Source organism: Eretmochelys imbricata, chromosome 18 (genome assembly GCF_965152235.1).
Source record: "Eretmochelys imbricata isolate rEreImb1 chromosome 18, rEreImb1.hap1, whole genome shotgun sequence".
Taxonomy (NCBI): Eukaryota; Metazoa; Chordata; order Testudines; family Cheloniidae; genus Eretmochelys; species Eretmochelys imbricata.
This window is the reverse complement of record NC_135589.1, coordinates 7,136,058-7,161,055: the sequence shown is the minus strand read 5'-3', so window position 1 is coordinate 7,161,055 and position 24,998 is coordinate 7,136,058. Positions and strand designations below refer to the sequence as shown.

General features: G+C 47.8%; 1 protein-coding gene across 1 annotated transcript in view; it reads right to left on the bottom strand.

Moving 5' to 3' along the window:
* The window catches only part of LOC144276841 (protein-arginine deiminase type-3-like), a 44,386-nt gene extending 19,388 nt beyond the window's left edge, over window positions 1-24,998 (bottom strand). The window contains exons 1-6 of the mRNA XM_077837213.1: window positions 24,873-24,998; window positions 6,730-6,910; window positions 5,647-5,719; window positions 4,671-4,732; window positions 3,471-3,588; window positions 2,163-2,288 (exon numbers count right to left, since the gene is read on the bottom strand). Coding sequence (XP_077693339.1) covers window positions 2,163-2,288; window positions 3,471-3,588; window positions 4,671-4,732; window positions 5,647-5,719; window positions 6,730-6,910; window positions 24,873-24,964 — 652 coding nt within the window. The 5' untranslated portion in view covers window positions 24,965-24,998. The remainder of the gene's footprint in view (window positions 1-2,162; window positions 2,289-3,470; window positions 3,589-4,670; window positions 4,733-5,646; window positions 5,720-6,729; window positions 6,911-24,872) is intronic.

Below are 24,998 nucleotides of genomic sequence, written 5' to 3'. Positions count from 1 at the left end.
AAACAGAATGGCCTTCTCTCGAACCCTCACCATGTCCTTGCAGAGTTTTTAAGAGTGAGGTAGGGCAGTCAAGTCAGTTACCTCTAACTCTCCCACAAACTGTGTCGTTCTTTGCCTGGAGCCCAGTACCACTTAGAAATGGGTGAAATTCTCTCTCTGCCTTTGAAAGCCATCAAAGGAATTGCTTCCACTCTGATCCTGCCAGCCAGCCACCCCGCTCATCCACGTACTTGAATTCCCCCTGCGCATCTGATGTTTGCTCCTCACTGACCCCCAGGAGCCCCATGGGACTCTCTGGATTTTCATTTCCCAAACTGGAAGAGAAGCAGAAGCAGTCGGTCTCCAGGTGCACTGCCCCGTCCCTCGAACACAGCACCTCTGTCCTTCCCCAGAAACTAGGTTTTAACATCCTTTAGGAGAGCCCAGCAGACACTCTGCATTTACTTGCTGCCCCTGTTCTGGAACTGGTCATGTCTCTCTGGGATGTCTGGTCTCAGTAACTTATTTGGGCAATACTCTCCTTTTCACTGCATTGGTAGCTGATATCACATCTTCACTTCCACTGCCCTAACCCCAGTGCACTAAACACTTATAATTCAGATCTTCCCCAAGTTAAGATACTGTTCCATAAAACAAACACCCGCTGTGCTGGATCTACTTGGAGCAGGTCAGTAGCGGGCATGTGGTGGATCGTGGGAACAGGTCAACAGAAGCATGTGTTGGATCTGGTGGAAGTGGGTCACTTCTTCCAGCTGGGGAAGACACTGGCAGGAGGGCACTTGCATGTTGGGAAGGGTGGGGCTCTGAGTGGCCCTGGAAGGAGGGTGGTGTTAGGGATAGTTGGCAGAGCACACATTGGAGGCCCCCAGGTGTGAAGGCGCACAGAGACTTGGCAGCTGAATCACTTGTGGCACTTGCCTCAGCTATGGGGCATCTGGCACACTAGCAGGGGTGGTGCCAGGACAAAAGGTGGCCCGGACATCCATAATGGGCAGCAGTGACACTTGGTTACACTAGGATGTCGCACTAGAAGGATGTTAAGGTGGCACGGAGAAGTACTCAATAAAAAAGCAGAGAAGTGCAACAGTTAAGGTCAACCAGACACTCTTAACTCTGCCCGCTCCTGTATCATCACTGTGATACAGTACAATTACAGCACTGCACTCTGGCCATGAGCCTCCAGTGCTGCTCAGGAGTGCCCTGGGGTGCAAAGAGGGCCTGTGAGTTCCCCCAGTTCAGGGCTAGCCCACTGTTTCTCAAACAATACAATAGAAAACCCCAACTGTGCAAATATCCAGGCACAAGTTAAAGCACCTGAATAGGTCCACTTGAGTCAATGGAAGTACTCACTCGCTTAGAGCTGAGCCTGTGTGTAATAGGGTGGTCTGCCTCTTTAAGGGCTGGCGCCCTGGGATCCCCCCACCCTCAGCCCTGTTTGGGGATGGAGCCTTTTTCCAAACAGGGAGTGGGGTGAGCAGACCCAGCTGGGAAGTGGGCAGGAGATTCCTTGTCCTATCCAGGCCTGAGCACTGCAGGAGGGATGCTGGCAGGCCCTGGAGTAGGAAGGAAGACAACAGGGGAAAAGCCACTGAAGCCTGCTTTGGCTGGCGGAATAGCTTTGTTTTGGTGTGCTGCGGGGTTTAAAGAATAAAACTGTGTCCTTCAGGAAGGGCCGGGCCAGCTTTGGGGCCTGTCGTTGGTCTTCCCTGAGCTGGGGAGCCAGGCCAGCAGCATGCCATGTGTGGAAGTGTTTGCGAGACCGGGGTGAAAGGGTGGAGGTAAATGGACGTGGATGTAGAGAGCAGCCTTCCTGAGAGGGAACAGCTAGAGAACAGCTAATTGAAGGGCAGATTTAGAACTTGATCCCACCCTCCTTGAAGTCAGTGGCAAAGCTCCCACGGGCTTCACAGGGAGCAGGAGCAGGTCCTCGGATGGATTCAATATTCCAGCCAATTTTTACTACCAACTTCCACTTGCTGTGTAGCAGACTGTTGAAGTGCCAGCTCTCACCATAATAGGTTATCATGGCATGCAAGACTGCAGTGTAACACAGTGGCGCAAAGGCACAGAGCAAAGGCAGAGACAATTCTAGACACTCTCAGAATGCCTTGGCCAAGAGCTGTAATTCCAAGCCCGCAGCAGCCAGAAGGCCAGATACTCACCCCGAGCGTGGAAAACTCCCACTTTGTATGCGTCTGACACGGAAACGTGAAGAACCAGCTTGTGGTCATCAAAGATTGCATCAGGGCCTTGAGTTCTCAAGATCATACAGGACATGTCCTGAAGGTCTGAGGGTAAGAGGAGACCAAAAGAGAAAAGAGTGGGGCTTATTCAAGCAGCTGCTTTCAGATTTGGATCATCACGTCTCTGGAACCTAACGTTCAGCTACTGCCTATCAGCCTAGCCTCACCAATGTCACTGGATGTAGGCCAATGTACACCGGGGGAGGATCTGGTCCATAGTGCATGTGATCCCTCTACAGAAACTCAGGTAACGCTATGTCTGATAGGACCACTGTATATATATCTCAATTGTATCAAGAAGGGATGGGGAAACCACTTTTGGGCTGGTCCTAAAGGAGGAAGATGCAGCTCATTATGAAGCTATGAAGTTAGAGCATCGGAACACGGGACCCCTGTGCTTTGTCCACCCTATCGGTTTCCATTGTGTTCCTTTTTTCAGGTGTGGGTTAGGGAAGACTGTAAGCTCTATTGTCAATCCAGGTGTCTCTTGTTTAGCATTGGAGACTCAAAGATGACCCTCCAAAAATCAAAACTAAAAGTGGTTGGGTACCCAAGAGAGAGAAGGAGATATATGCCTCCTTGGCTATTCCGTTCAACAGGCTTATTTCCAAGAGACTTGCGCCTTAAGGTTAGTAGCATCACAATGTAAAATAAACCCCCTGGATATCTTGAACATGCTCTTCCATAAGAGGCACCCAACATCTAGACTTCCCGAGAAAGTAGACCAGCTATGGGTTGAAAATTGGCCTAAGCTGGAGCTGTCTCACTGCCCGACCAGTAGTCCGGCAGTCACATGGCTCAGTTAGAGGGTTACACTTCTAATACAGCCACTTGGCAAACATTTTTGCAGATCTTATGGTATCACTGAGATCCCTTGGATGTGCCTGGAGCCGTGTTCGGAATAAGTGAGACATCCTGATAAGCAGCGGTTATAGTGGACGATCTGGGCATTTTCCAGAGTACATGTTTTACAGCTCTACTGGTAGCAATTCATGGATGGGGGCCATGAAAATCCAGGCCCAGCTCTGATGAGTGGAGCCCATGAACCGCTCCTTGGGTTAGTCCCCAGTGTTCATACTCTCACTACTCCCTTTTATATAGGTGTAGTTTCTTCTTAGGACTCAGCTAACATCTTGCATTCTGGCCTGACCTGGCTGGAATTTCAAACATTCTGCATCATCTGATTAATGCCCATTCCAAAAGCAGTGATCCATTCCCAGCCAATACCTGCATACGATCGCACACAGAAATCCATGTTGTCCATATCCGAGGACTTTGGGTCATCCCTATCACAGTTCACTAGCAGGATAGCTCCTTGCCCATCTGGGCCCCACGTCCACTCTCTCTGCAGAGGCAAGACACAGACAGGCTTGGTACGGAAACGAGGAACAAGACCAGAGAGCTGGAACCCAATTCTTTTCACTACTACAGTAATAAAAGCCGAGAGGACAGGCATGTGACATAGCTGCTTCCTATTGCACTAGCCCCTATGGAAAGTGTTTCCCTCCCAGCTGTTCTCCATGTTACTCATTCCCAACTCAGAAATATATGAGCTTCCAGGTTCCAGCCACTCACACACATACACTGTTGTAAGGCAAGTGGTGTGGTTTGAGCATAGGACTGGGAGCCAGGGTCCTACTGATACAGCCGGGTGGAGGACTGTCTTCCCATCCCAGGAACATTTCTGAGAGATCAACAAATTTTGTGTCAGTTGAAACACTTCAGTCATTTAGAAACATTTTGGTTACTATTTTTACTATAATTAGCTTGAATTTCTACATGAAACCCAGAAAACTAACATGTTTTTATCTTGGAAATGTCAAAACCAAAGATTGACAATTTCCAAACTTCTCAGAGTTTTTTCCAAGTCAAAAAATTTGTCAAAACTGACCCTTTCCTGTGAAAAGTTTCTGTTTTGATGAACTGACATTTTCCAACAAAAAAAATAAAATCACTTAGGGCTTGTCTACACGGGGACACTCAGAAAAATTAATCCAAATTAACTAAAGGTGTGAATTTTAAATCAATTAGTTAAATGCATTAAACCCCTTTGTGGAAGCTCTTCTCCAGAATTAAAGTAGCCTTAATTCAGTTTAATTAACTTCCAAGTGAATTAATAAATTGAATTAAAGCCACTTTAATTCTGAATGAGCGTGTTCACACAGGGGTTTAATGCCATTTAACTAATCCACTTGAACTTCACACCTTTAATTAATTCAGATTAATTTTCCTGAGCATCCCCATGTAGACAAACCCTTAATTAATGCTATTGTAGCTGGTGCTCTAGGCTGCAGACCACAGTACTAGATAAACCATGTCTCCTTTACACTTAATACTCTGCTGGGGAGCTCTGGGATGTTCAGCTCAGGATTTACTCAGCCTACTCGTCTCCCTTATTCCTTGGGTACAAAGATGAATCATACTTACCATATCTGTTGTTTTTCTCTTCACCGCCCCACTGCGAGTTGTATCAGCATCCAGGGAGATGTCTGCAATGGCACAAGAGAAGAAGAGAACCCATCAGGCTGGAGGGCTCTGAGAATCAATGAACTGGACTCGACCATGTTCTAGCCAAGCTTGGGATCTTCAGTACCAAAAGCGGAGATAGAGGGGGATCCTTCGGTGGGTATGTGCCATTATAGGCTTCTTTAAAAGTGTGCAGCCCCCATAGCCTCAGGGCAAAACAAGGCCTGACTGAACTGAACACAGCTCAATGGGGAGAGGAGTGAGCTACAAGGGAACCGGTCTCCATTACATGGGGCTCAGATCAGCTGGCCTGTCCCTATAAGCAGGGCTGCTTGAAAATTTTCCATCAAAACTGTCTTTGACTAAATGAAAGTATTCATGAAAAGCATTTGCTTTCCACAGAACATTTTGATTTTTTTTTAGTTGAAAAACAGAACACCCAAAAACTGAAATATTTCGAAACTGTGGGAATGCTGCCATGGTGCCTTATGGGAGTTGTAATCCAAGTGCCTCTTATCCCCATGATCCCCTGTGGTCCAGTCTCCTGGCTGAACTACATCTCCCAGGATGCACCATTGCCAGCGCCAGCCATAGTGCACCAGCCCCCTCCCCAAGGGGGAGACAGTGGTGCTTCCTGGGAGATGTAGTTTGACTGGGGACCCTAGCCTACAGAAGAGAATGGGAGCATAAGGCACCCAAACTATAACTCCCATGAGTCACTGTTGCAGCATTTCCAAATAGAAATATTTTGGCTTTTGAATTTCCCCTGAAAAATTGAAATTTCTGTGCTCCTCTTCCACCTTCCCCCACCGATATTTTTGCCAGTGTACCCAGAAGCCAACCTAGAAAACGTGTCCTCCCACCCTCCTACCCAGTGAAGGGAGCGGCATTTTGGGGCTGAGTTTATTGAACAGGTGGATTCTTCGGTTCTACTTACCAACACAGGTAAGGTAGAGCATGGCTGTGTGCATAGGAGGCCCCCCATCTTGCCCATAGTATGAAATCCTAACCTGCAAAGACACCACGATCAGCACTACTATTTTCAGGACACCATCGCCTGTAGCAAAGCTAAGAGTAAAACAGATACTGCCTGGGGACATAATGCTGCCAAGGATGAGACCAGAGTGCGAGTCTTGCAGGTGGTCTTCCGCTCTCTACGCTGGGAGCAACTGGGAGTGCTGTGCAGATGACTCCTTCATTAAAATTCATTAGTTTAAGACAAAGAGGATGGTCATGTGGCTTGGGACCTGGGCCAGGACTCAGGAGTTCTGGGCTCAATTTGTGGCACTGTGCCGTCAGGCAAGTCCCTTATTCTCTCTATGTCCCTGTTCCCCATCTGTGAAATGAGGATTATACTATCCCACTGTCTGTCTTCTCCATTTAGACCAGGGGTTTTCAACCTGTGGTCCGTGGACCCTTGGGGGTCGGCAGACAATGTCTAAGATTTCCAAAGGGGTCCGCACCTCCATTCAACATTTTTGAGGGGTCTTCAAATGAAAAAAAAGTTTGAAAACCACTAATTTAGGCAGCTCTTCTGGGCAGGGACGGCCTCTCACTGTGTTTGTACAGCACCTAGGACAAGGCGGCCTGTGGATGCTACTGTAATACAAACCTAATGCAGATTAGAGTCGTATTGCTCCCTCATGGAAATGCACAATAGGATAAGGAGTCTAAATAATAAACAATCCATCAGCAAGTAAAACCAAAGCAACAGGTCCCGGCTGCTGAAATGAAGCAGTTTTGCAACTGGGCTGTTCTCTCAGTCTGTGAGGTGACGAAAGCCCCAAATGGGAACGCATCGCCCAGGGATTCATGGGATACCCCGCTCATTCTAACGCCCAGGACGTGGGCACCCTTAGCAAGCAGACATCTCACCAGCCAAGGCACAGTGTCTGTTGTCCAACTTCAAACACCCTTTTGCCTGGTCCAAGTCCCAAGTAACAGCTCTTTGCTCCTGCGCTTGTGGAAGTTTGACATCGTTTTTTCCAAGGGTGCTTCTCCCCCTCCATGACCAGCTCACCTTGTTATCATTGACAGTGTTGCTTGGCGCCTTCATAGTCACCACCACCTCCACCCCAGCATCCAGGGGCCATCTGGGCACGCACGTTGGTACCTTGGCAACCTCAGGGTTGTGGACAATATAGATGTCAACACCAGGGGTGCCACGGACATCGAACGACGTGGCGTCCTTCGGGGCTGATCTGAGGCAGAGGAGCACATTCAGTTACTGTTGCAGCTGGAAATCCTGTCTGCTCCCGACTTCAGCTCCGTAAAGACGCCACAGAGCCAGACAGTGGTCATGTGACCGCTCCTGTTCTAAGGTGAGGGGATTCCTGTGGGTGAGGTAAGTGGCACCCATGGAAGCTTCTGACGTAAACTGCGGGAGTCCGTACTCCATGATGGAGAAGACCTGCTGTAGGTGAGCAGATTTCATTCAGTATTTTGGGGTGGGCAGGTACAGCTGAGATCTGGTGTCAAAAGCTGCACAAAGGAAACTGATTACAGCAGCAGTTCTCAACCAGGGGCACATGTACCCTTGGGCGTACGCAGAAATCTTCCAAGGGTACAACTCATCTAGATATTTGCCTAGTTTTACAACAGACAACATAAAAAGCACTGGTGAAGTCAATGCAAATTTCATACCACGATTTGTTTATACTGTTCGATATACCATACACTGAAATGTGAATACAATATTTATATTTCAATTGGTTTATTTTATAATTATATGGTTAAAAATGAGAAAATCAGCAACTCTTCCGTAATCGTGTAGCTGGGACACTTTTGTATTTTGATGTCTGATTTTGTCAGCAAGTAGTTTTTAAGTGAAGTGAAACTTTAGGGGTACGCAAGACAAATCAGACTCCTAAAAGGGGTAAAGTAGTCAGGAAAGGTTCAGAGCCACTGGTTTACAGTGCACAAGTAGTCTTACTAGGCCTACAAAACCCTGAGACTATGCTACATATCCATGAGAACCATTAACTATTTACACATATTCACTCATGTAATATTTCCTCAATTTAGATCAAGTTTTTGACACATAACTGGGGGCGGGGGGAATGGGTGGTATCATAGAATCTCAGGGTTGGAAGGGACCTCAGGAGGTCATCTAGTCCAAACCCCTGCTCAAAGCAGGACCAATCCCCAACGAAATCACCCCAGCCAGGGTCTTGTCAAGCCTGACCTTAAAAACCTCTAAGGAAGGAGATTCCACCACCTCCCTAGGTAACGCATTCCAGTGCTTCACCACCCTCCTAGTGAAAATGTTTTTCCTAATATCCAACCTAAACCTCCCCCACTGCAACTTGAGACCATTACTCCTTCTGTCATCTGCTCCCACTGAGAACAGTCTAGATCCATCATCTTTGGAACCCCCTGTCAGGTAGTTGAAAGCAGCTATCAAATCCCCCCTCATTCTTCTCTTCCTCAGACTAAACAATCCCAGTTCCCTCAGCCTCTCCTCCTAAGTCATGTGCTCCAGCCCCTTAATTGTTTTTGTTGCTCTCCGCTGGACTCTTTCCAATTTTTCCACATCCTTCTTGTAATGTGGGGTCCAAAACTGGACACAGTACTCCAGATGAGGCCTCACCAGTGTCAAATAGAGGGGAACGATCATGTCCCTCGATCTGCTGGCAATGCCCCTACTTATACACCCCAAAATGCCATTGGCCTTCTTTGCAACAAGGGCACACTGCTGACTCATATCCAGCTTCTCGTCCACTGTCACCCCTAGGTCCTTTTCCGCAGAACTGCTGCCTAGCCATTCGGTCCCTAGTCTGTAGCGGCGCATGAGATTCTTCTGCCCTAAGTGCAGGACTCTGCACTTGTCCTTGTTGAACTTCATCAGATTTCTTTTGGCCCAATCCTCTAATTTGTCTAGGTCCCTCTGTATCCTATCCCCACCCTCCAGTGTATCTACCTCTCCTCCGAGTTTAGTGTCATCTGCAAACTTGCTGAGGGTGCAATCCACGCCATCCTCCAGATCATTAATGAAGATATTGAACAAAACCGGCCCGAGGACCGACCCTTAGGGCACGCCGCTTGATACCAGCTGCCAACTAGACATGGAGCCATTGATCACTACCTGTTGAGCCCAACAATCTAGCCAGCTTTCTATCCACCTTATAGTCCATTCATCCAGCCCATACTTCTTTAACTTACTGGCAAGAATACTGTGGGAGACCGTGTCAAAAGCTTTGCTAAAGCTTTAGGTAGGGATCAGCCAGTTCATTTACACCCGAAGAAAAATACTTAGAGACTTTACCAATCATCTCTGTGACAGACATGGCAATTTCCTGCAATAGTCTTAGGAAACCTTACTGAATTAAGTTTGTGTGTTTGGGGTCTATTGCATTAAATGTATTTTTACGTGTGATTTATGTATTATTGTGGGTTAGGATTGTATGTAGCCTCTCCGTAGAAGACAGAGGGGGCTTGAATCCTGGGAAGTGTTATGAACTTCAAAGTACTGTAATGAACAACGTGCCAGATACAAATGGGCTCTGGGGACAAATAGTGTCAAGTGGTTTGCCTGGGGAATCTCTACAGGGAGTTGAATGCAAATTCCCACCTCTGGTTATGCAAAAACCCAGCCTTTGGAAGTTGTGTCCTGAGAAGGAGATCATTGTCTGGTGATTGCCTGTTCTTGGAATCTCAAGGTCAAGGGCCCAAGCTGTATAAAGGAAAGATTAACACTATGTCTCCACTACATCATTTGCAGCAGCGCAAGCTGCACTGATGGTAATGCTTCTGGTGAAGACACTCTAAGCAGACAAGAGAGAGCTCTACCATTGGCTTCATAACTCCTGCCTTCACGTGAGGTGGTAGCTATGTCAGCAGGAGAAGCTCTCCAACTGCCATGGTGCTGTCTACACTGACGCTTAGTCGGTGTAACTTACGTCGCTCAGGAGCATTTATTATTCACACCCCTGAGCGATGTAAGTTGCACCAAAGTGATTTGTAGTGTGGACATAGCCTGAGCTATTCATGGTGGTGTTAATTCTGAGCTATGTGGTGGAGTTTGAAGGACTGCCTCCTACCAGAGCCCCTGCCGGAGTAGGGGGGTGATCTTTGGTAGGCTTATTAGCACATTTGCAGGATCTTTATTATCTTAATAGGTTTTCTCTGTAATGCTTTCACCTTAAAAATAAAGGTGCTTACTTATACCCGCCGGATCGGTGGGCAGCGATCAATCCAGCAGGGGTCGATTTATCGCGTCTAGTCTACCCGCGATAAATCGACCCCCGAGTGTTCTCCCTTCGACTCCTGTACTGCAGAACCATGAGAGGATCAGGCAGAGTTGATGGGGGAGCAGCAGCAGTCAACTCACCACGGTGAAGACACCACGGTAAGTCGATCTAAGTACGTCAACTTCAACTACGTTATTCACATAGCTGAAGTTGTGTAACTTTGATCGATTTCCCCCCCCCCCCCCGCAGTGCAGACCAGGGCTAAAAGAAAGCGAAGTGCAGACGCTGGCCCATTTAAAGCAATCTGGCTTGCTGGGGATATCATGGTATAGACAGGGAACTCTGCAGCCTGGAAAAACCCCAATCAGGAGGAAGAGAGACACTGGTCTCTACCCAAGAAAGATGATGGCTGAGGAGCCAGGAGTGGGTGCCCTCGAGGGACCTCAGAGGGGGATTAGAGGTGCAGTTGCCCTAACTTTTGACAAGTTCATTCCCCATTTCTCTGGGTACAGTTGTGGCAGGTTATAGGAATAGACGTTGGTAATACCACATTGGAGAGTAGTACTAAATCTTCCTATAAACCCGCTACTCCTCCCGATACCTTTCCTTGTGGTTGGAATTAGCAATGCTTTCTTATGCTCTGTAAATGCCCTATTCCATGTGGTGGTTTCCTGAGCAGGGTTAGAGGACTGGGGGTGTGTAAGGGTGCGTGTAGGAATACATGGGTCTGTATCAATCTAAGGGATTTCTATGGCTGACATCACCATCTGGTAAGCATCTCAGACTTTAATGTACAGATGTGGAACTGAGGCACAGAGAGATTAAGGGTCTCAGAGAAACTGAGGCTTAGGGAGACCAAAAAGTGCAGGTTTAGGAGCCTAAGTCTCATTAAAAATCACCAGGACCTAGGAGTAAATCTGAGACAAATATCTCCCTGTAAAGCTGGGACAAATAGTTATTTGAGGAAAAATTAAGATTTGGTCAACTGGAAAGCATTGACAAATTTGACATGACTAGCTTGAGCCATTCACAAAGTGGCCAGACAAGGTGAAGGAGGCGGTAATGGTGGTAGGAGATTGCTCAGTGATTAGGGCGCTCACCTAGGACGTGGGAGACCCACATTCCAAATCCCTGCTCTGGAACAAGCCTGCAATGAACTTTTTCAATTCAAGGAAAAATCTGAAACATTTCAGATGCCGTTCGACTTAAACCATTTTTTTTTTTCAGAACTGCCAATGCACCGAAAATCAGTTATTTGCCCAGCTCTGCATCAGAGTCTAAGAGACTTAGGCACTTTTAAAATGATCCCCTAAGTGACTTGCCCATGATTACACAGGAAGTCTGTGGCAGAGAAAGGAATTGAACCTGGGACCACAAAAAGCTTGCTGAATATTTCACATATCGTAAAATTGGAAGGGACCTCGAGAAGTCATCTAGTCCAGTCCCCTGCACTCCTGGCAGGACTAAGTATTATCTAGACCATCCCTGACTGGTGTTTGTCTAACCTGCTCTTAAAAATCTCCAATGATGGAAATTCCACAACTTCCCTAGACAATTTATTCCAGTGCTTCACCACTCTGGCAGGAAGTTTTTCCTAATGTCCAATCTAAACTGCCCTCACTGCAATTTAAGCCCGTTGCTTCTTCTCCTGTCCTCAGAGGTTAACGAGAACAATTTTTCTCCCTCCTCCTTGTAACAACCTTCTAGATACTTGAAAACTATTATCATGTCCCCTCTCAGTTTTCTTTTCTCCATAGTAAACAAACCCAGTTTTTTCGATCTTCCCTCTTAGGTCATGTTTTCTAGACCTTTAATCATTTTTGTTGCTCTTCTCTGGACTTTCTCCAATTTGGTCCACATCTTTTCCTGAAATGTGGCACCCAGAACTGGACACAACATTCCTGTTGAGGCCTAATCAGCGCGGAGTAGAGTGGAGGAATTACTTCTCGTGTCTTGCTTGCAACACTCCTGCTAATACATCCCAGAATGATGTTTGCTTTTTTTTGCAACCTTGTTAAACTGTTGACTTATATTTAGCTTGTGACCCACTATGACCCCCAGATCCCTTTCCACAGTACTCCTTCCTACACAGTCCTTTCCCGTTTTGTATGTATGCAACTGATTGTTCCTTCCTAATTGGAGTACTTTGCATTTGTCCTTATTGAATTTCATCCTATTTACTTCAGACCATTTCTCCAGTTTGTCCAGATCATTTTGAATTTTAATCCTATCCTCCAAAGCACTTGCAACCCCTCCCAGCCTGCTATCATCTGCAAACTTTGTAAGTGTACTCTCTATGCCATTATCTAAATCATTGATAAAAAATATTGAACAGAACCAGACCCAGAACTGATCCCTGCGGGACCCCACTCGTTATGCCCTTCCAGTATGACTGTGAACCACTGATAACTACTCTCTGGGAATGATTTTCCAATCAGTTATGCACCCACCTTGTAGTAGCTCCATCTAGGTTGTATTTCTCTAGTTTGTTTATGGGAAGGTTACGTCAGACAGTATCAAAAGCTTTACTAAAGTCAAGATATACCACATCTACTGCTTCCCCCATCCACAAGGCTTATTACCCTGTCAAAGAAAGCTATTAGGTTGGGTGTGACACTATTTGTTTTTGACAAATCCATGCTGACTATTATTTATCAACTTATTATCTTCTAGGTGTTTGCAAAATGATTGCTTAATTATTTGCTCCATTATCTTTCCAGGTACTGTAGTTAAGCTGACTGGTCTGTAATTCCCTGGGTTGTCCTTATTCTCTTTTTTATAGATGGCACTATATTTGCCCTTTCCCAGTCTTCTGGAGTCTCTCCTGTCTTCCATGACTTTTCAGAGATAATCACTAATGGCTCAGATATCTCCTCAGTCAGTTTCTTGAGTATTCTAGGATGTATTTCATCAGGCCCTGGTGACTTGAAGACATGCCATAAAGCAGAGCACTTCTGGTTGACCGGAGACAATCCAGTCCATGCATTCAATTCAATCATTCAGATGCATGTTTTCAACCCCCTTCCTAACCAGTGACAGCAGAATGGCCCCTTGGAGCCATCAGGAGCAGAGGACACCGGTCACAATTGGGAGCCCTAGCTTGTCATTCAGCATCCACCTTTCCTGTTAACTCCCATGAGTCACGGTCTCTGTGGTTAGGGTGAGGATCCTTCCTGTGGCAGCCATGCAAACCTCTTCAAGAGAAAACATAGAATAGAATAGGAGTACTTGTGGCACTGTAGAGACTAACCAATTTATTTGAGCATAAACTTTCGTGAGCTACAGCTCACTTCATCGGATGCATACTGTGGAAAGTGTAGATGATCTTTTTATATACACACAAAGCATGAAAAAATACCTCCTCCCACCCCACTCTCCTGCTGGTAATAGCTTATTTAAAGTGATCACTCTTCTTACAATGTGTATGATAATCAAGTTGGGCCATTTCCAGCACAAATCCAGGTTTTCTCACTGCCCCCCCATCCCCCCACACAAACCCACTCTCCTGTTGGTAATAGCTTATTTAAAGTAACCACTCTCTTTTACTCTTATTCTTTTACGTAGAGACTATCCAGTTTGACCAATGTACATGGCAGAGGGGCATTGCTGGCACATGATGGCATATATCACATTGGTGGATGTGCAGGTGAACGAGCCTCTGATAGTGTGGCTGATGTTATTAGGCCCTGTGATGGTGTCCCCTGAATAGATATGTGGGCACAGTTGGCAACAGGCTTTGTTGCAAGGATAGGTTCCTGGGTTAGTGGTTCTGTTGTGTGGTATGTGGTTGCTGGTGAGTATTTGCTTCAGGCTGGGGGGCTGTCTGTAGGCAAGGACTGGCCTGTCTCCCAAGATTTGTGAGAGTGTTGGGTCATCCTTCAGGATAGGTTGTAGATCCTTAATAATGCGTTGGAGGGGTTTTAGTTGGGGGCTGAAGGTGACGGCTAGTGGTGTTCTGTTACTTTCTTTGTTGGGCCTGTCCTGTAGTAGGTGACTTCTGGGATTTGTGCTGGAAATGGCCCAACTTGATTATCATACACATTGTAAGGAGAGTGATCACTTTAGATAAGCTATTACCAGCAGGAGTGTGGGGTGGGAGGAGGTATTTTTTCATGCTTTGTGTGTATATAAAAAGATCTTCTACACTTTCCACATAAGCATCTGATGAAGTGAGCTGTAGCTCACGAAAGCTTATGCTCAAATAAATTGGTTAGTCTCTAAGGTGCCACAAGTACTCCTTTTCTTTTTGCGAATACAGACTAACACGGCCGTTACTCTGAAACCTGTCATTATAGAATAGAATAGAATAGAATAGAATATCAGGGTTGGAAGGGACCTCAGGAGATCATCTAGTCCAACCCCCAGCTCAAAACAGGACCAATCCCCAGTTTTTGCCCCAGATCCCTAAATGGCCCCCTCAAGGATTGAACTCACAAACCTGGGTTTAGCAGGCCAATGCTCAAACCACTGAGCTACCCCTCCCCCCTTTAGTCATTAGTCCAGATCATTTTGAATTAGTCACACCTGGCCAGAAGCAGACCCAGGAAACAAGCTGTTGCCAAACAGGTGGAGTTAAGATTTCCTGCTAATCAATAAAGCAGAAAGAACAAGTTTATCCCAGCCGTCCTTCATGGATGGAGGAACCTGCCTGCTTACTGGCAGGCCCTGACTTGTGCTGCCTTTTAGCAGTGCAGGGTCAGGAAGGAGACAAGCATTCCAAAGGCAGTTCTCCCAGCACGTCCTCCTCACCTCAGCAGAAAGTGCCCCAGTCATTGGTGACCCTCTGCATGAGGTGACAATGGCCAGTAGCCCTACCTGGTTCCCAGCAAACAAGGGATTAAACCCAGTTCAGCTTTCCCCTTATCTGGTGCAGAGCTGGGGGGATGCCTTGGGAAGGTCCGAATCCGTTCCCAAAGCTCATAGCCCTGAGCCGAGTCCCAACCTGAGAGGCTGTTTCCTTCACCTTTTATTATTTATGACTTGGGTTACCATAGCCCTGAGGAGCCCCAATCACGGACCGGGACCCAGTCGCACCTGGCACTGGATAAATCCAGAACAAAAAGATGGTCTCTGCCCCCAGGGGCTTACAAACCAGCAGACGGATACAAACAGACGGGGGAGTACAAGGAAACGCTGAGACAGCTCTGGTCAGCATGTTGGCAGTGGTCCCCACACAGCAGTGGCCTAACCATTGTCCAGTTTTTTGTGGGCATCGCAGCAAAGGAGAGTTTGGAGGAGGGACTGCCTCCTTGTTATAAGGATTATCACTTGAGGAAAAGCCTGGCTGAACACAGCTACTTCATCGTGCCAATTCATGCTGCTCAATTAGGGATGGGGTGGAATCTCCATCCTTAGAGGTTTTTAAGACCCGGCTTGTCAAAGCCCTGGCTGGGATGATTTAGTTGGGGATTGGTCCTGCTTTGAGCAGGGGGTTGGACTAGATGACCTCCTGAGGTCCCTTCCAACTCTGGTATCCTATGATTAGCGAGGACGGTTGGTTCCGTGGTTGAGAACTCATGACAAACTCATGTCAGTCCACTGTTTTTCCAGCTGACACAGAGGGAACAGCCAAGTGTTAGTCACCAAGCACCGAACAAACAAGAGATCACATCACAAAAATCTGTGACCAGTATGTTGCTACCTATGTAGATAAGGATTAGCAAAGCTTTCCCCACCGTGCAGCCCCAGCCCCAGAGACCGGGGTATTAACTGTTACGAAGACTCACAATAGGCGGGGCACAAAGATGATTAAAGACAGGAGAGCCAAGATGTGAGGTGGGTCTGTCAGGGATGTAGTCAAGTCTGGCAGGCAAGGAATGCAGCTACCACCCTTAGCCTCTACCTGTGGGTATTTTCCAGGAAGTTCCCTGTTCTTGTTTGGGACATGCTGCATCTAGCAAAGGCGCCATAGTGCAGTGTTGCCAACCCCAAGTGCTTAAAAACTAATGAGTTAGCCCCCAAAACTCATAAAAATCATGAAAGAGAAAAAATACACTGGGGATTCTTAATCTTTGATATCTGGTTTCTGAGCCATTTTCATGTCAGCATTTTCTGAACGAACCGTTTTGCCATTTTGCTTTGAAATAAACCAGGTTCTTTTGAATGGTTTTGCAATTCATTTTGTTTTTAAAGAAGCCGGGTCCTTTTGAATTGACATTTTCTAATTGAGGTGTCACTTCAAAACCAGCATTTCAAAATGTTTCCTTCTACCCAAACAAAGTATTTTTTCAGTTGTTTTGTTTCAGCAAGAAAAACAAACCAAGAAAAGAGCTCTGTTTCAGTTTGAAACTCCAACAGCTTGCATCTGGGATTTTTCAGTTGGGTCACTGAACAGAAAAAAACAATGATTCACTCAGCTCTAATTGAGGGCATTCCACATCACCTGGTGCTTGATTTCTTCAGTTTGGCAATCCTGCCACTTGCCAGTCACACCCAGAACTGCCCCCCGTTCCCCCTTCCTGCAGGCCTGGTGGTGGCTGGTCCACCAAGCTACCGGATGCAGTTACAGAACAGTGAAGCTTCTCTCCCTTCCTCTGATTCCAAGGACAGCCTGAGCTCTAAATTTATGGTGTGCATCAGTGACACTCCAAGCCATTCTCTGAGCCAACTATAAAACTATTAGCCCATCTACTTCCCTGCTGTACAACCGTGAGATAGCACAGGGAAAAGGAAACACAAGAGCAACTCAAACACTTTGAGAAGGAGTACTGGTGGCACCTTAGAGACTAACACTTTGCCCTCTCTTCCCCTAACACAGGCCTTCTGCATTTAAGTCCAAATAGCTGCCTGAAGGGAATTCGCATCTGCAGCATGTAACATAAAGAGCTTTGAGGAAGCCATGAGCCTGAGCAACTGGACAGCCTGTGGAAGAGATGTATTTATTTAGATGGACTATATGGGCCAAAGGCATTAACATCATCCAGTCACTGTCCAACATTAAGCAGCATTAAACAACGTTCGGAGTTTAGTGCACAGAGACCTCGGTCTGCTTAGTACCACGGCAAACACACTATTAGAATCACAGTAGTAGAATATCCCAGTTGGAAGGGACCTCAAGAGGTCATCTAGTCCAACCCCCTGCTCAAAGCAGGACCGATCCCTAATTTTTGTCCCCTCAATGGCCCCCTCAAGGATTGAACTCACAACCCTGGGTTTAGCAGGCCAATGCTCAAACCACTGAGCTATCCCTCCCCCCAAAATCTAATCTTATCTATGATTAGAAATCCTTTCAACCCTTTATTAAAGATATAGGAAAAGGACAGTTAAAGCATCTGAAATGTACTGTATTAAATAAACCTTTCTTTTTAACAACATCCCTTGTTCCCTTTCCTTGAGCTGGAGGGAGTTTTTAGAAGAAAAACCCCTTGTTAGACAGTCTCTCAGCTAATATCAGAAACGCTAATCGCTGTCCTTTGGGGCAAAAGAGAAGTTAGCTGAGATGGGCTGGAAGTGTTGCTGTTGTTAAAGTTTGATCCTGTTTCATCCCAGGTGGTGTTTGGAATTCAGCTGGACCTGGTGGAGGTAGCCATGTCATCTGGGTCCCTCTCTCTGGTCCAGTCCAGTCAGGACATCTCTCAGGATCAGGATGACAAAGGTCCCAGGAGATGGTGGGGGAGGCAGGCATGATGGTGAAGCTTGCTCCACTAGCCAATTTCTCTCCCAATGTCTCTTTTCTGAAAGTCCCACAGAGGGAGTGGTGGGCGGAGTGGCCCATCCCCTCATTATCTGGTCCACCATTTAGGCCTCGTTTCCAACACACCACATTTGGGTCACTGATTTTTGGTTTCACACTTTTCTTGTTTACCAGACATAGAATCATAGAATCATAGAATATCAGGGTTGGAAGGGACCCCTGAAGGTCATCTAGTCCAACCCCCTGCTCGAAGCAGGACCAATTCCCAGTTAAATCATCCCAGCCAGGGCTTTGTCAAGCCTGACCTTAAAAACCTCTAAGGAAGGAGATTCTACCACCTCCCTAGGTAACGCATTCCAGTGTTTCACCACCCTCTTAGTGAAAAAGTTTTTCCTAATATCCAATCTAAACCTCCCCCACTGCAACTTGAGACCATTACTCCTCGTTCTGTCATCTGCTACCATTGAGAACAGTCTAGAGCCATCCTCTTTGGAACCCCCTTTCAGGTAGTTGAAAGCAGCTATCAAATCCCCCCTCATTCTTCTCTTCTGCAGGCTAAACAATCCCAGCTCCCTCAGCCTCTCCTCATAAGTCATGTGTTCTAGACCCCTAATCATTTTTCTTGCCCTTCGCTGGACTCTCTCCAATTTATCCACATCCTTCTTGTAGTGTGGGGCCCAAAACTGGACACAGTGCTCCAGATGAGGCCTCACCAATGTCGAATAGAGGGGAACGATCACGTCCCTCGATCTGCTCGCTATGCCCCTACTTATACATCCCAAAATGCCATTGGCCTTCTTGGCAACAAGGGCACACTGCTGACTCATATCCAGCTTCTTGTCCACTGTCACCCCTAGGTCCTTTTCCGCAGAACTGCTGCCTAGCCATTCGGTCCCTAGTCTGTAACGGTGCATTGGATTCTTCCATCCTAAGTGCAGGACCCTGCACTTATCCTTATTGAACCTCATCAGATTTCTTTTGGCCCAATCCTCCAATTTGTCTAGGTCCTTCTGTATCCTATCCCTCCCCTCCAGCGTATCTACCACTCCTCCCAGTTTAGTATCATCCGCAAATTTGCTGAGAGTGCAATCCACACCATCCTCCAGATCATTTATGAAGATATTGAACAAAACCGGCCCCAGGACCGACCCTTGGGGCACTCCACTTGATACCGGCTGCCAACTAGACATGGAGCCATTGATCACTACCCGTTGAGCCCGACAATCTAGCCAGCTTTCTACCCACCTTATAGTGCATTCATCCAGCCCCATACTTCCTTAACTTGCTGACAAGAATACTGTGGGAGACCGTGTCAAAAGCTTTGCTAAAGTCAAGAAACAACACGTCCACTGCTTTCCCTTCATCCACAGAACCAGTAATCTCATCATAAAAGGCGATTAGATTAGTCAGGCATGACCTTCCCTTGGTGAATCCATGCTGGCTGTTCCTGATCACTTTCCTCTCATGTAAGTGCTTCAGGATTGATTCTTTGAGGACCTGCTCCATGATTTTTCCAGGGACTGAGGTGAGGCTGACTGGCCTGTAGTTCCCAGGATCCTCCTTCTTCCCTTTTTTAAAGATTGGCACTACATTAGCCTTTTTCCAGTCATCCGGGACTTCCCCGGGTCGCCACGAGTTTTCAAAGATAATGGCCAATGGCTCTGCAATCACAGTTGCCAGTTCCTTCAGCACGCTCGGATGCAACTCGTCCGGCCCCATGGACTTGTGCACGTCCAGCTTTTCTAAATAGTCCCTAACCACCTCTATCTCCACATGATCCTAACACAGTCCTAAAGTTGTAGCAATCGGCCTTTTTGTTTGGACCAATCCAGTCCGTCTCCCTTTCCCCATCCCCATCTGTTGTAGGAGGTGATTGTGACATCTTATGACCTTACACTGACTTTTGACAGTTGAGCTCACTGTGAGGGTAAATTGATAGGCCCTGTGACCACAACAGAACCAGGGGGCTGCTGCTGCCAGAAGAGGGATGGAAACAGAGGGGCCAAGTAGCTCTAGGAAGAGCAGATTGAAAGTTGTTCATATGGAGGGTTGGGGGGAGAATGCAGGAAGCAGACTGCACTCCCAGCAGGGTCTTTCACAGAGTGTATGCTGCAGTCTCAGTGAAGAGGAGCCATTACGGCAGGCTTGGAGGAGACAGGAAATCAAGTGAGTGCCTGATTTTTCAGAGTCTCGTTGGGATTTAAAAGTTAGTTTATGTTTCAGGCCCCGGGACTGAGATATAGAAGATCCGGCTTCCATTTCTGGCTCTGTCACCGACCCCATGTGTGGCCTTAGGCAAGTCATGTATTTCTCACTGTGTGTCACTTTCCCCAGCTGTAAAGGTAGGGGAGCATAATCCTTTGACTATTGAGACTGTAAACAATTTGGGGCAGGATTATGGTGACCGTATGTCCCGTTTTGGCCAGGACAGTCCCTTTTTTAAGCCTTGTCTGGACTTTTTTGACAATAGTGGGCATTTGTCCCATTTGCTCTTGCCGACATGATCAGTTGGCCTGAGAGAATGTGTGAGGAGAAAGCCCGGGGAGGAATAGGCCCTGGGACTGTATCCTGAGTAGGGAAGTCTGGCAAGAGGCCAGGAGAGACGAAGCAGCTGCTAGGTGTGGAACAGGCTCCAGCAATAAGCCTTGATAAAAGGGCAGGATCTAGGCCTCCAGGGAGGGCCAGGGAGGTGCTCAGTGAAGGAAGGCATGAAAGGCCAAGCCCGAGGAGGGTGCAGTGGGTTCAAGATTATGCTTTAATTTGCGGTCGTGAGAGCCAGGTGAGCCCACAGAGGTTGTGGGGAGAAGACCTGAGAGAGGCTGAGTAGGAAGAAGCCCAAGGAAGTAGCAGCATCGTGTAGGACTGAGCAGACCTGGGCAACTGGTTATAAGATCCCCAAGCTGGAACCTGGTGTAGTGTGAGGGCCTGCATTTCCCTACCAGCCACTGAGATGGTGACACAGGCTGAACAAGGGGACAAAGGATGACTGGAACCCCTGAGCATAGGGCGCACAAGGACCACAGGGCCCAGAATTGGGGCCAGAGACCTGATATAACAACAGTGAAGTTCTGTTGGTGGGACTTTGTTACTCCAGAAGGAGTGGACGAAACTATGACATGACTGGAGGGCCCAATCGTGGGAAGAGGCAGAGGACCAGAGAGGCCGTCAGCAGGGGGCACAGGATGGGGAAAGAGACACTATGCCATGCTTGGCCCCATAGAGGCCCTGTCGTGGTGAGTGCATTCCCTTCAGAGGGGCCCCAGTCTCAACTGGGCCCGCTAGGGGCTACTGTAATATACATGATGGCGATGATGAAGGTCGGGGACTGGATTGTGGTCCAGCAAGATTGGCTGCAGGATGAGAATGGGGAAGGAAAGCAGGAGTGGATTGGTTCCCAGAGCAGATGCATCTCAGGCCCCAATGGGGTGAACTTCCCGTACGCTGCCCTGCCAACATGCATCAGCACTGTCCTGGGGAGACCCTTCCTAAGGACAAGAGGAGACTGAGTTCAGTGACCATAGGCCATTCAGTCCCTGGCCCTTCCACTGAGAAAACGAACAAGGGTGCCAGTGTTGACAGACACCTGTCTCCTATGAACTGTGCTCAGTTCAAATAGGCTACCAAACAGCCATCAGATGTGTAATGATCCCCCACCCAAAAGGGTGTCTGTGGAGACTGAACCCCACTTCTTTAGCTCCAAGACACTGGTCTCTGCCATGTGACCTAAAGGAGTACTTCCATTATGTGGTAGCAGTAGAAGGCTTTTATCTCTATGAATCAGGCACTGGAGGAAGACAACACACTTAGCCAGCATGTTACCCTTACTAACAACTTCTAATCTTCTTTGACTGGATTTGAAACAGTGACTGTCAAGCTGTCTGGAGTGGCTCCAGACAGCATGAGTGCCAACTCAGGGCAGACTGTTAAGCAGGGCACACAGCACAAATTGGGTATGAGTTCTATACTTAGATTTCACAAATCCAGTGTGAACTTCTCAGTACTCACAGACTGTCTCCTTGGGTACTCCTATCTATCTTGCCACCCAGATAAACCTACCTTTGTGATATGTGATCCCTTACACCAAAAATCACAACAATATTCAGGTTACTCCCAGTCCCAAAGGACTGATCATTTACTTCAGGTCAATTGCACCTTAGATCCTACTCCAAAGACAACACTTGTAGCTAATCCTATAATAAACTATGTGAAGATCGATTAACTAAGAAAAAGAAATGAGTTCTTTAACCTTGTAAATACGATAAACATACACATACCAATGAGTTCCAGTCTTCAGGTTCAAAAGGGGATAGAAGCTGCTGTAAGTCTTATGTCCAAGCTCTATAAGTCCTCTAAGGCTAACCCAGGCCAAGTACTGGGGATCCCTTGCTTATGCTTAGAAATCCTTGCCCCTCAAAGTCCAAGCACCATAAAGACCCAGTTTCTTCCTGCCAGGGGTTTTTATCCCCTTCCCCCAGAGTTCAAGCTGATGGAACAATTACTTATGCACTTTCATGGGAGTGGAGCAAGCAATTCACAAAGTCTTTTGTCCTCTGATGTCTCACAATGGTTCGTGTGGTGTCGATGGGCCTTCTTTCACTGGGCAGGAGATAATGCCTCCTGGGGCAAACTGGTATTTCACACTTGGTAATGCTCCTCTCCTGACTGGGGAGGTTTCCAGTTTCAGAGCAAGCACTTAACTATTACCTTATAACTAAGGCTACGTTTTAGTCACAGGTATTTTTAGTAAAAGTCACGGACAGGTCACGGGCAATAAACAAAAATTCACAGCCCGTGACCTGTCTGTGATTTTTACTAAAAATACTAGTGAATAAAACTTGGGGGAGGGTGGCCCGGCTGCTTGGGGGGGCAGAGGATGCGGGGGGTGGCCTGCGGCCCCAGCCCCCGGCTGGTGCTCGTTCAAGCTGATGGGACAATTACTCATGCACTTTCATGGGTGTGGCGCAAGCTGGCCCGGGACCCCCGCTGATGCTGGGGGGGCATGGTTGGCAGAGCCAGCAGGCTCCCTACCTGGTTCCATGCCTCCCCGCCCCCAGCAGCAGCAGAGTTTGGATGTGGGAGGAAGTCGGGGGTTGTGGCATGGGACGGGGTGAGGGGGGCTCCCTGGAAGCGGTGACATCCCCCTTGCTCAACTGCTAGGCAAAGAGGTGGCCAGGCAGCTCTGCGCACTGCCTGTGTGTGCAACCACCGCCCCCGCAGCTCCCATTGGCTGCGGTTCCCAGCCAATGGGAGATGCGAAGCCAGCGCTGTGGGCGGAGGCAGTGCGCAGAGCTGCCTGGCCACGCCTCCGCCTAGCAGCTGAGCGAGGGGGATGTTGTCACTTTCAGGGAGCCCCCCGGGTAAGCACAGGCCAGAGCCCACCTCACCCCGACCGGTGCTCCAACCCCCTGCCCCCTCCCACAGCCAAACACTGCTGCTGGGGGGACGCGGTGGGCCGAGACTGCCCCAGCAGCTGCCGGTATGCCTGGCGCAGGGGCTGCCTGAGCTGCCCCTGAGCCAAGAGCACCAGCCGCTGCAGAAGTCGTGGCAAGTCCCGGAGTCCGTGACCTCTGGGACAAACTCGCAGCCTTACTTAAGCATGGATACAGCTGTTGTAAGTGAGATTCATGCAGGCAGCAACTTACAAGCACTTCATAAAGTCTAAACACGTTTATCATTCTAATACCTAGAATAACAACACTAAGACAGGTGAGCCACACTGGTTACCAGCGATGCATTTGTCAGTGTTCAGGTAAGGCCTAAGGTCTAAGACCTGGTCTGCCAGCATCACAGTGACCAAGAAAGTATCCCATCCCTGGAGCCACCCAGCAGCAAAGAGCTGGCCTTGGAGCTCTGCATGAGGCTGGGGAGCTGGCTAGACTCTCTGTGTGCCTGCAAGTGGCAGCAAGAAGTTGCATCAGAGAGACACTCCATTATTTAATTTCTGGCTTTCTGCCAGGCAACCGATGTTGAATAATAGCTGTCAGAGGCTTTTTGTTCATCTCTGGCTGAGGTCTGGGATGCCTCAGGTCACCTGCTCCCTGATAACGAACAGTCACACCTGGAGATAAGTGTGATACAACATAGATCTTTCCTGCTTCCCCCGGGAGAGAAACTCAACTGCAGACGGGCCTTGCACCGGGAAGCCTGGAGTTCAGCAGCAGTTGCAACATGCAACTACAAAGGTTCAGACTTCTCGGGAAGAAGAGGGAGGGACATTGCAGGATAACAGATAAAGACAGGTGGGTGTCTATAGGGAGGCGAACCTGGAGCTCTGCACTCTGATCTCACCCCACCTTCAAGTCTAATGTATTCTTTGCAACTTTACCTGATTTCCTACAGCCCTGGGTATCGAACCAGGGATAATTCCCCCTGCCTTCCCAACCCCAGGGGCTATCATAATACAAATAATAAAAGATGGCACTGCTGGAGATGCTGCGGATTCATTTATTAAGTATCTGTATTACAGTAGCATGCAGAGGCCCCCGTCTGGGATCGGTGCCCCACTGTGCTAGGGGCTGTACATACGCATAAGAAGAGACAGCCCCTCCCCTAAAGATCTTACACATACAATCTCAGGTGATGGCAAAGAGTTCCCTGGACGAAGCAGCCCTATGTACTCTACCAGCAGGAGGGACTCAAGAGTTCCCTTCTAATGCCTGACTTTGCCACTAGCCTGCTCCACTCTCTGAGCAAGTCACTTAACCATTCTGCCTCTGAACTTTCTCCTCGTCCCTTAGTGCCAGTAAATGAACTCTGTGAATTTCCTCACTCCAGACAAAATAGGGTGCTGGAGTGAGGAAGCCACATTATATCCCAGAGAGCGGGTGCAAAATTTCCCCTCCCTCGATCTCGGCCTGCACGCCATTGGTATGAGAAGCCAAGCACTCCCAGCGGAGAGCTGGGCATCACAAAGAATCTCGGAGTTCTGCAGCCAAGCCGTTCATCCCTAACAATAATGCATGCGCAAACAGTACATGTGCGGAGCATACCAAACAGAGCCTCAGCTGGGATAGATCCGCACAGCTCTACTGATTTCAGGGGCGCCGAGCCACTTTGCACCAGTGAGGATCTGGCCCCTGACTTTAGACAGACACGCATCTGGAGCCCAGTAGAAAATGCCACTTCCCTTAGCTGTTTAGTCATTCCCAGTCTTATATGTGGCTGCTGGCACCCAGGGTATAATTTTCAACATATTTCTAGCTGAGTTCATTCCAAGTTACTTTTACCAGCGCTGCACCCCTTGCCTTCCCCAACCCAGGGAACAGTATCCATTTAAAGCTGACACCAGTAAAGAGCCAAATGATCAGAGAACCGCCAGCTATTAAAGCTCGCATTTCTTACCCCTGTATGTCAATGGAGATTTCTGTGCCCAGCACATAGACCATGCTAGTATGCTGCTGCAAGGATAGCCGTATGGTTCTTTGCTGGGACATGTTTGTACCCTTCTCTCAGCTGCAGTCTTTCTTG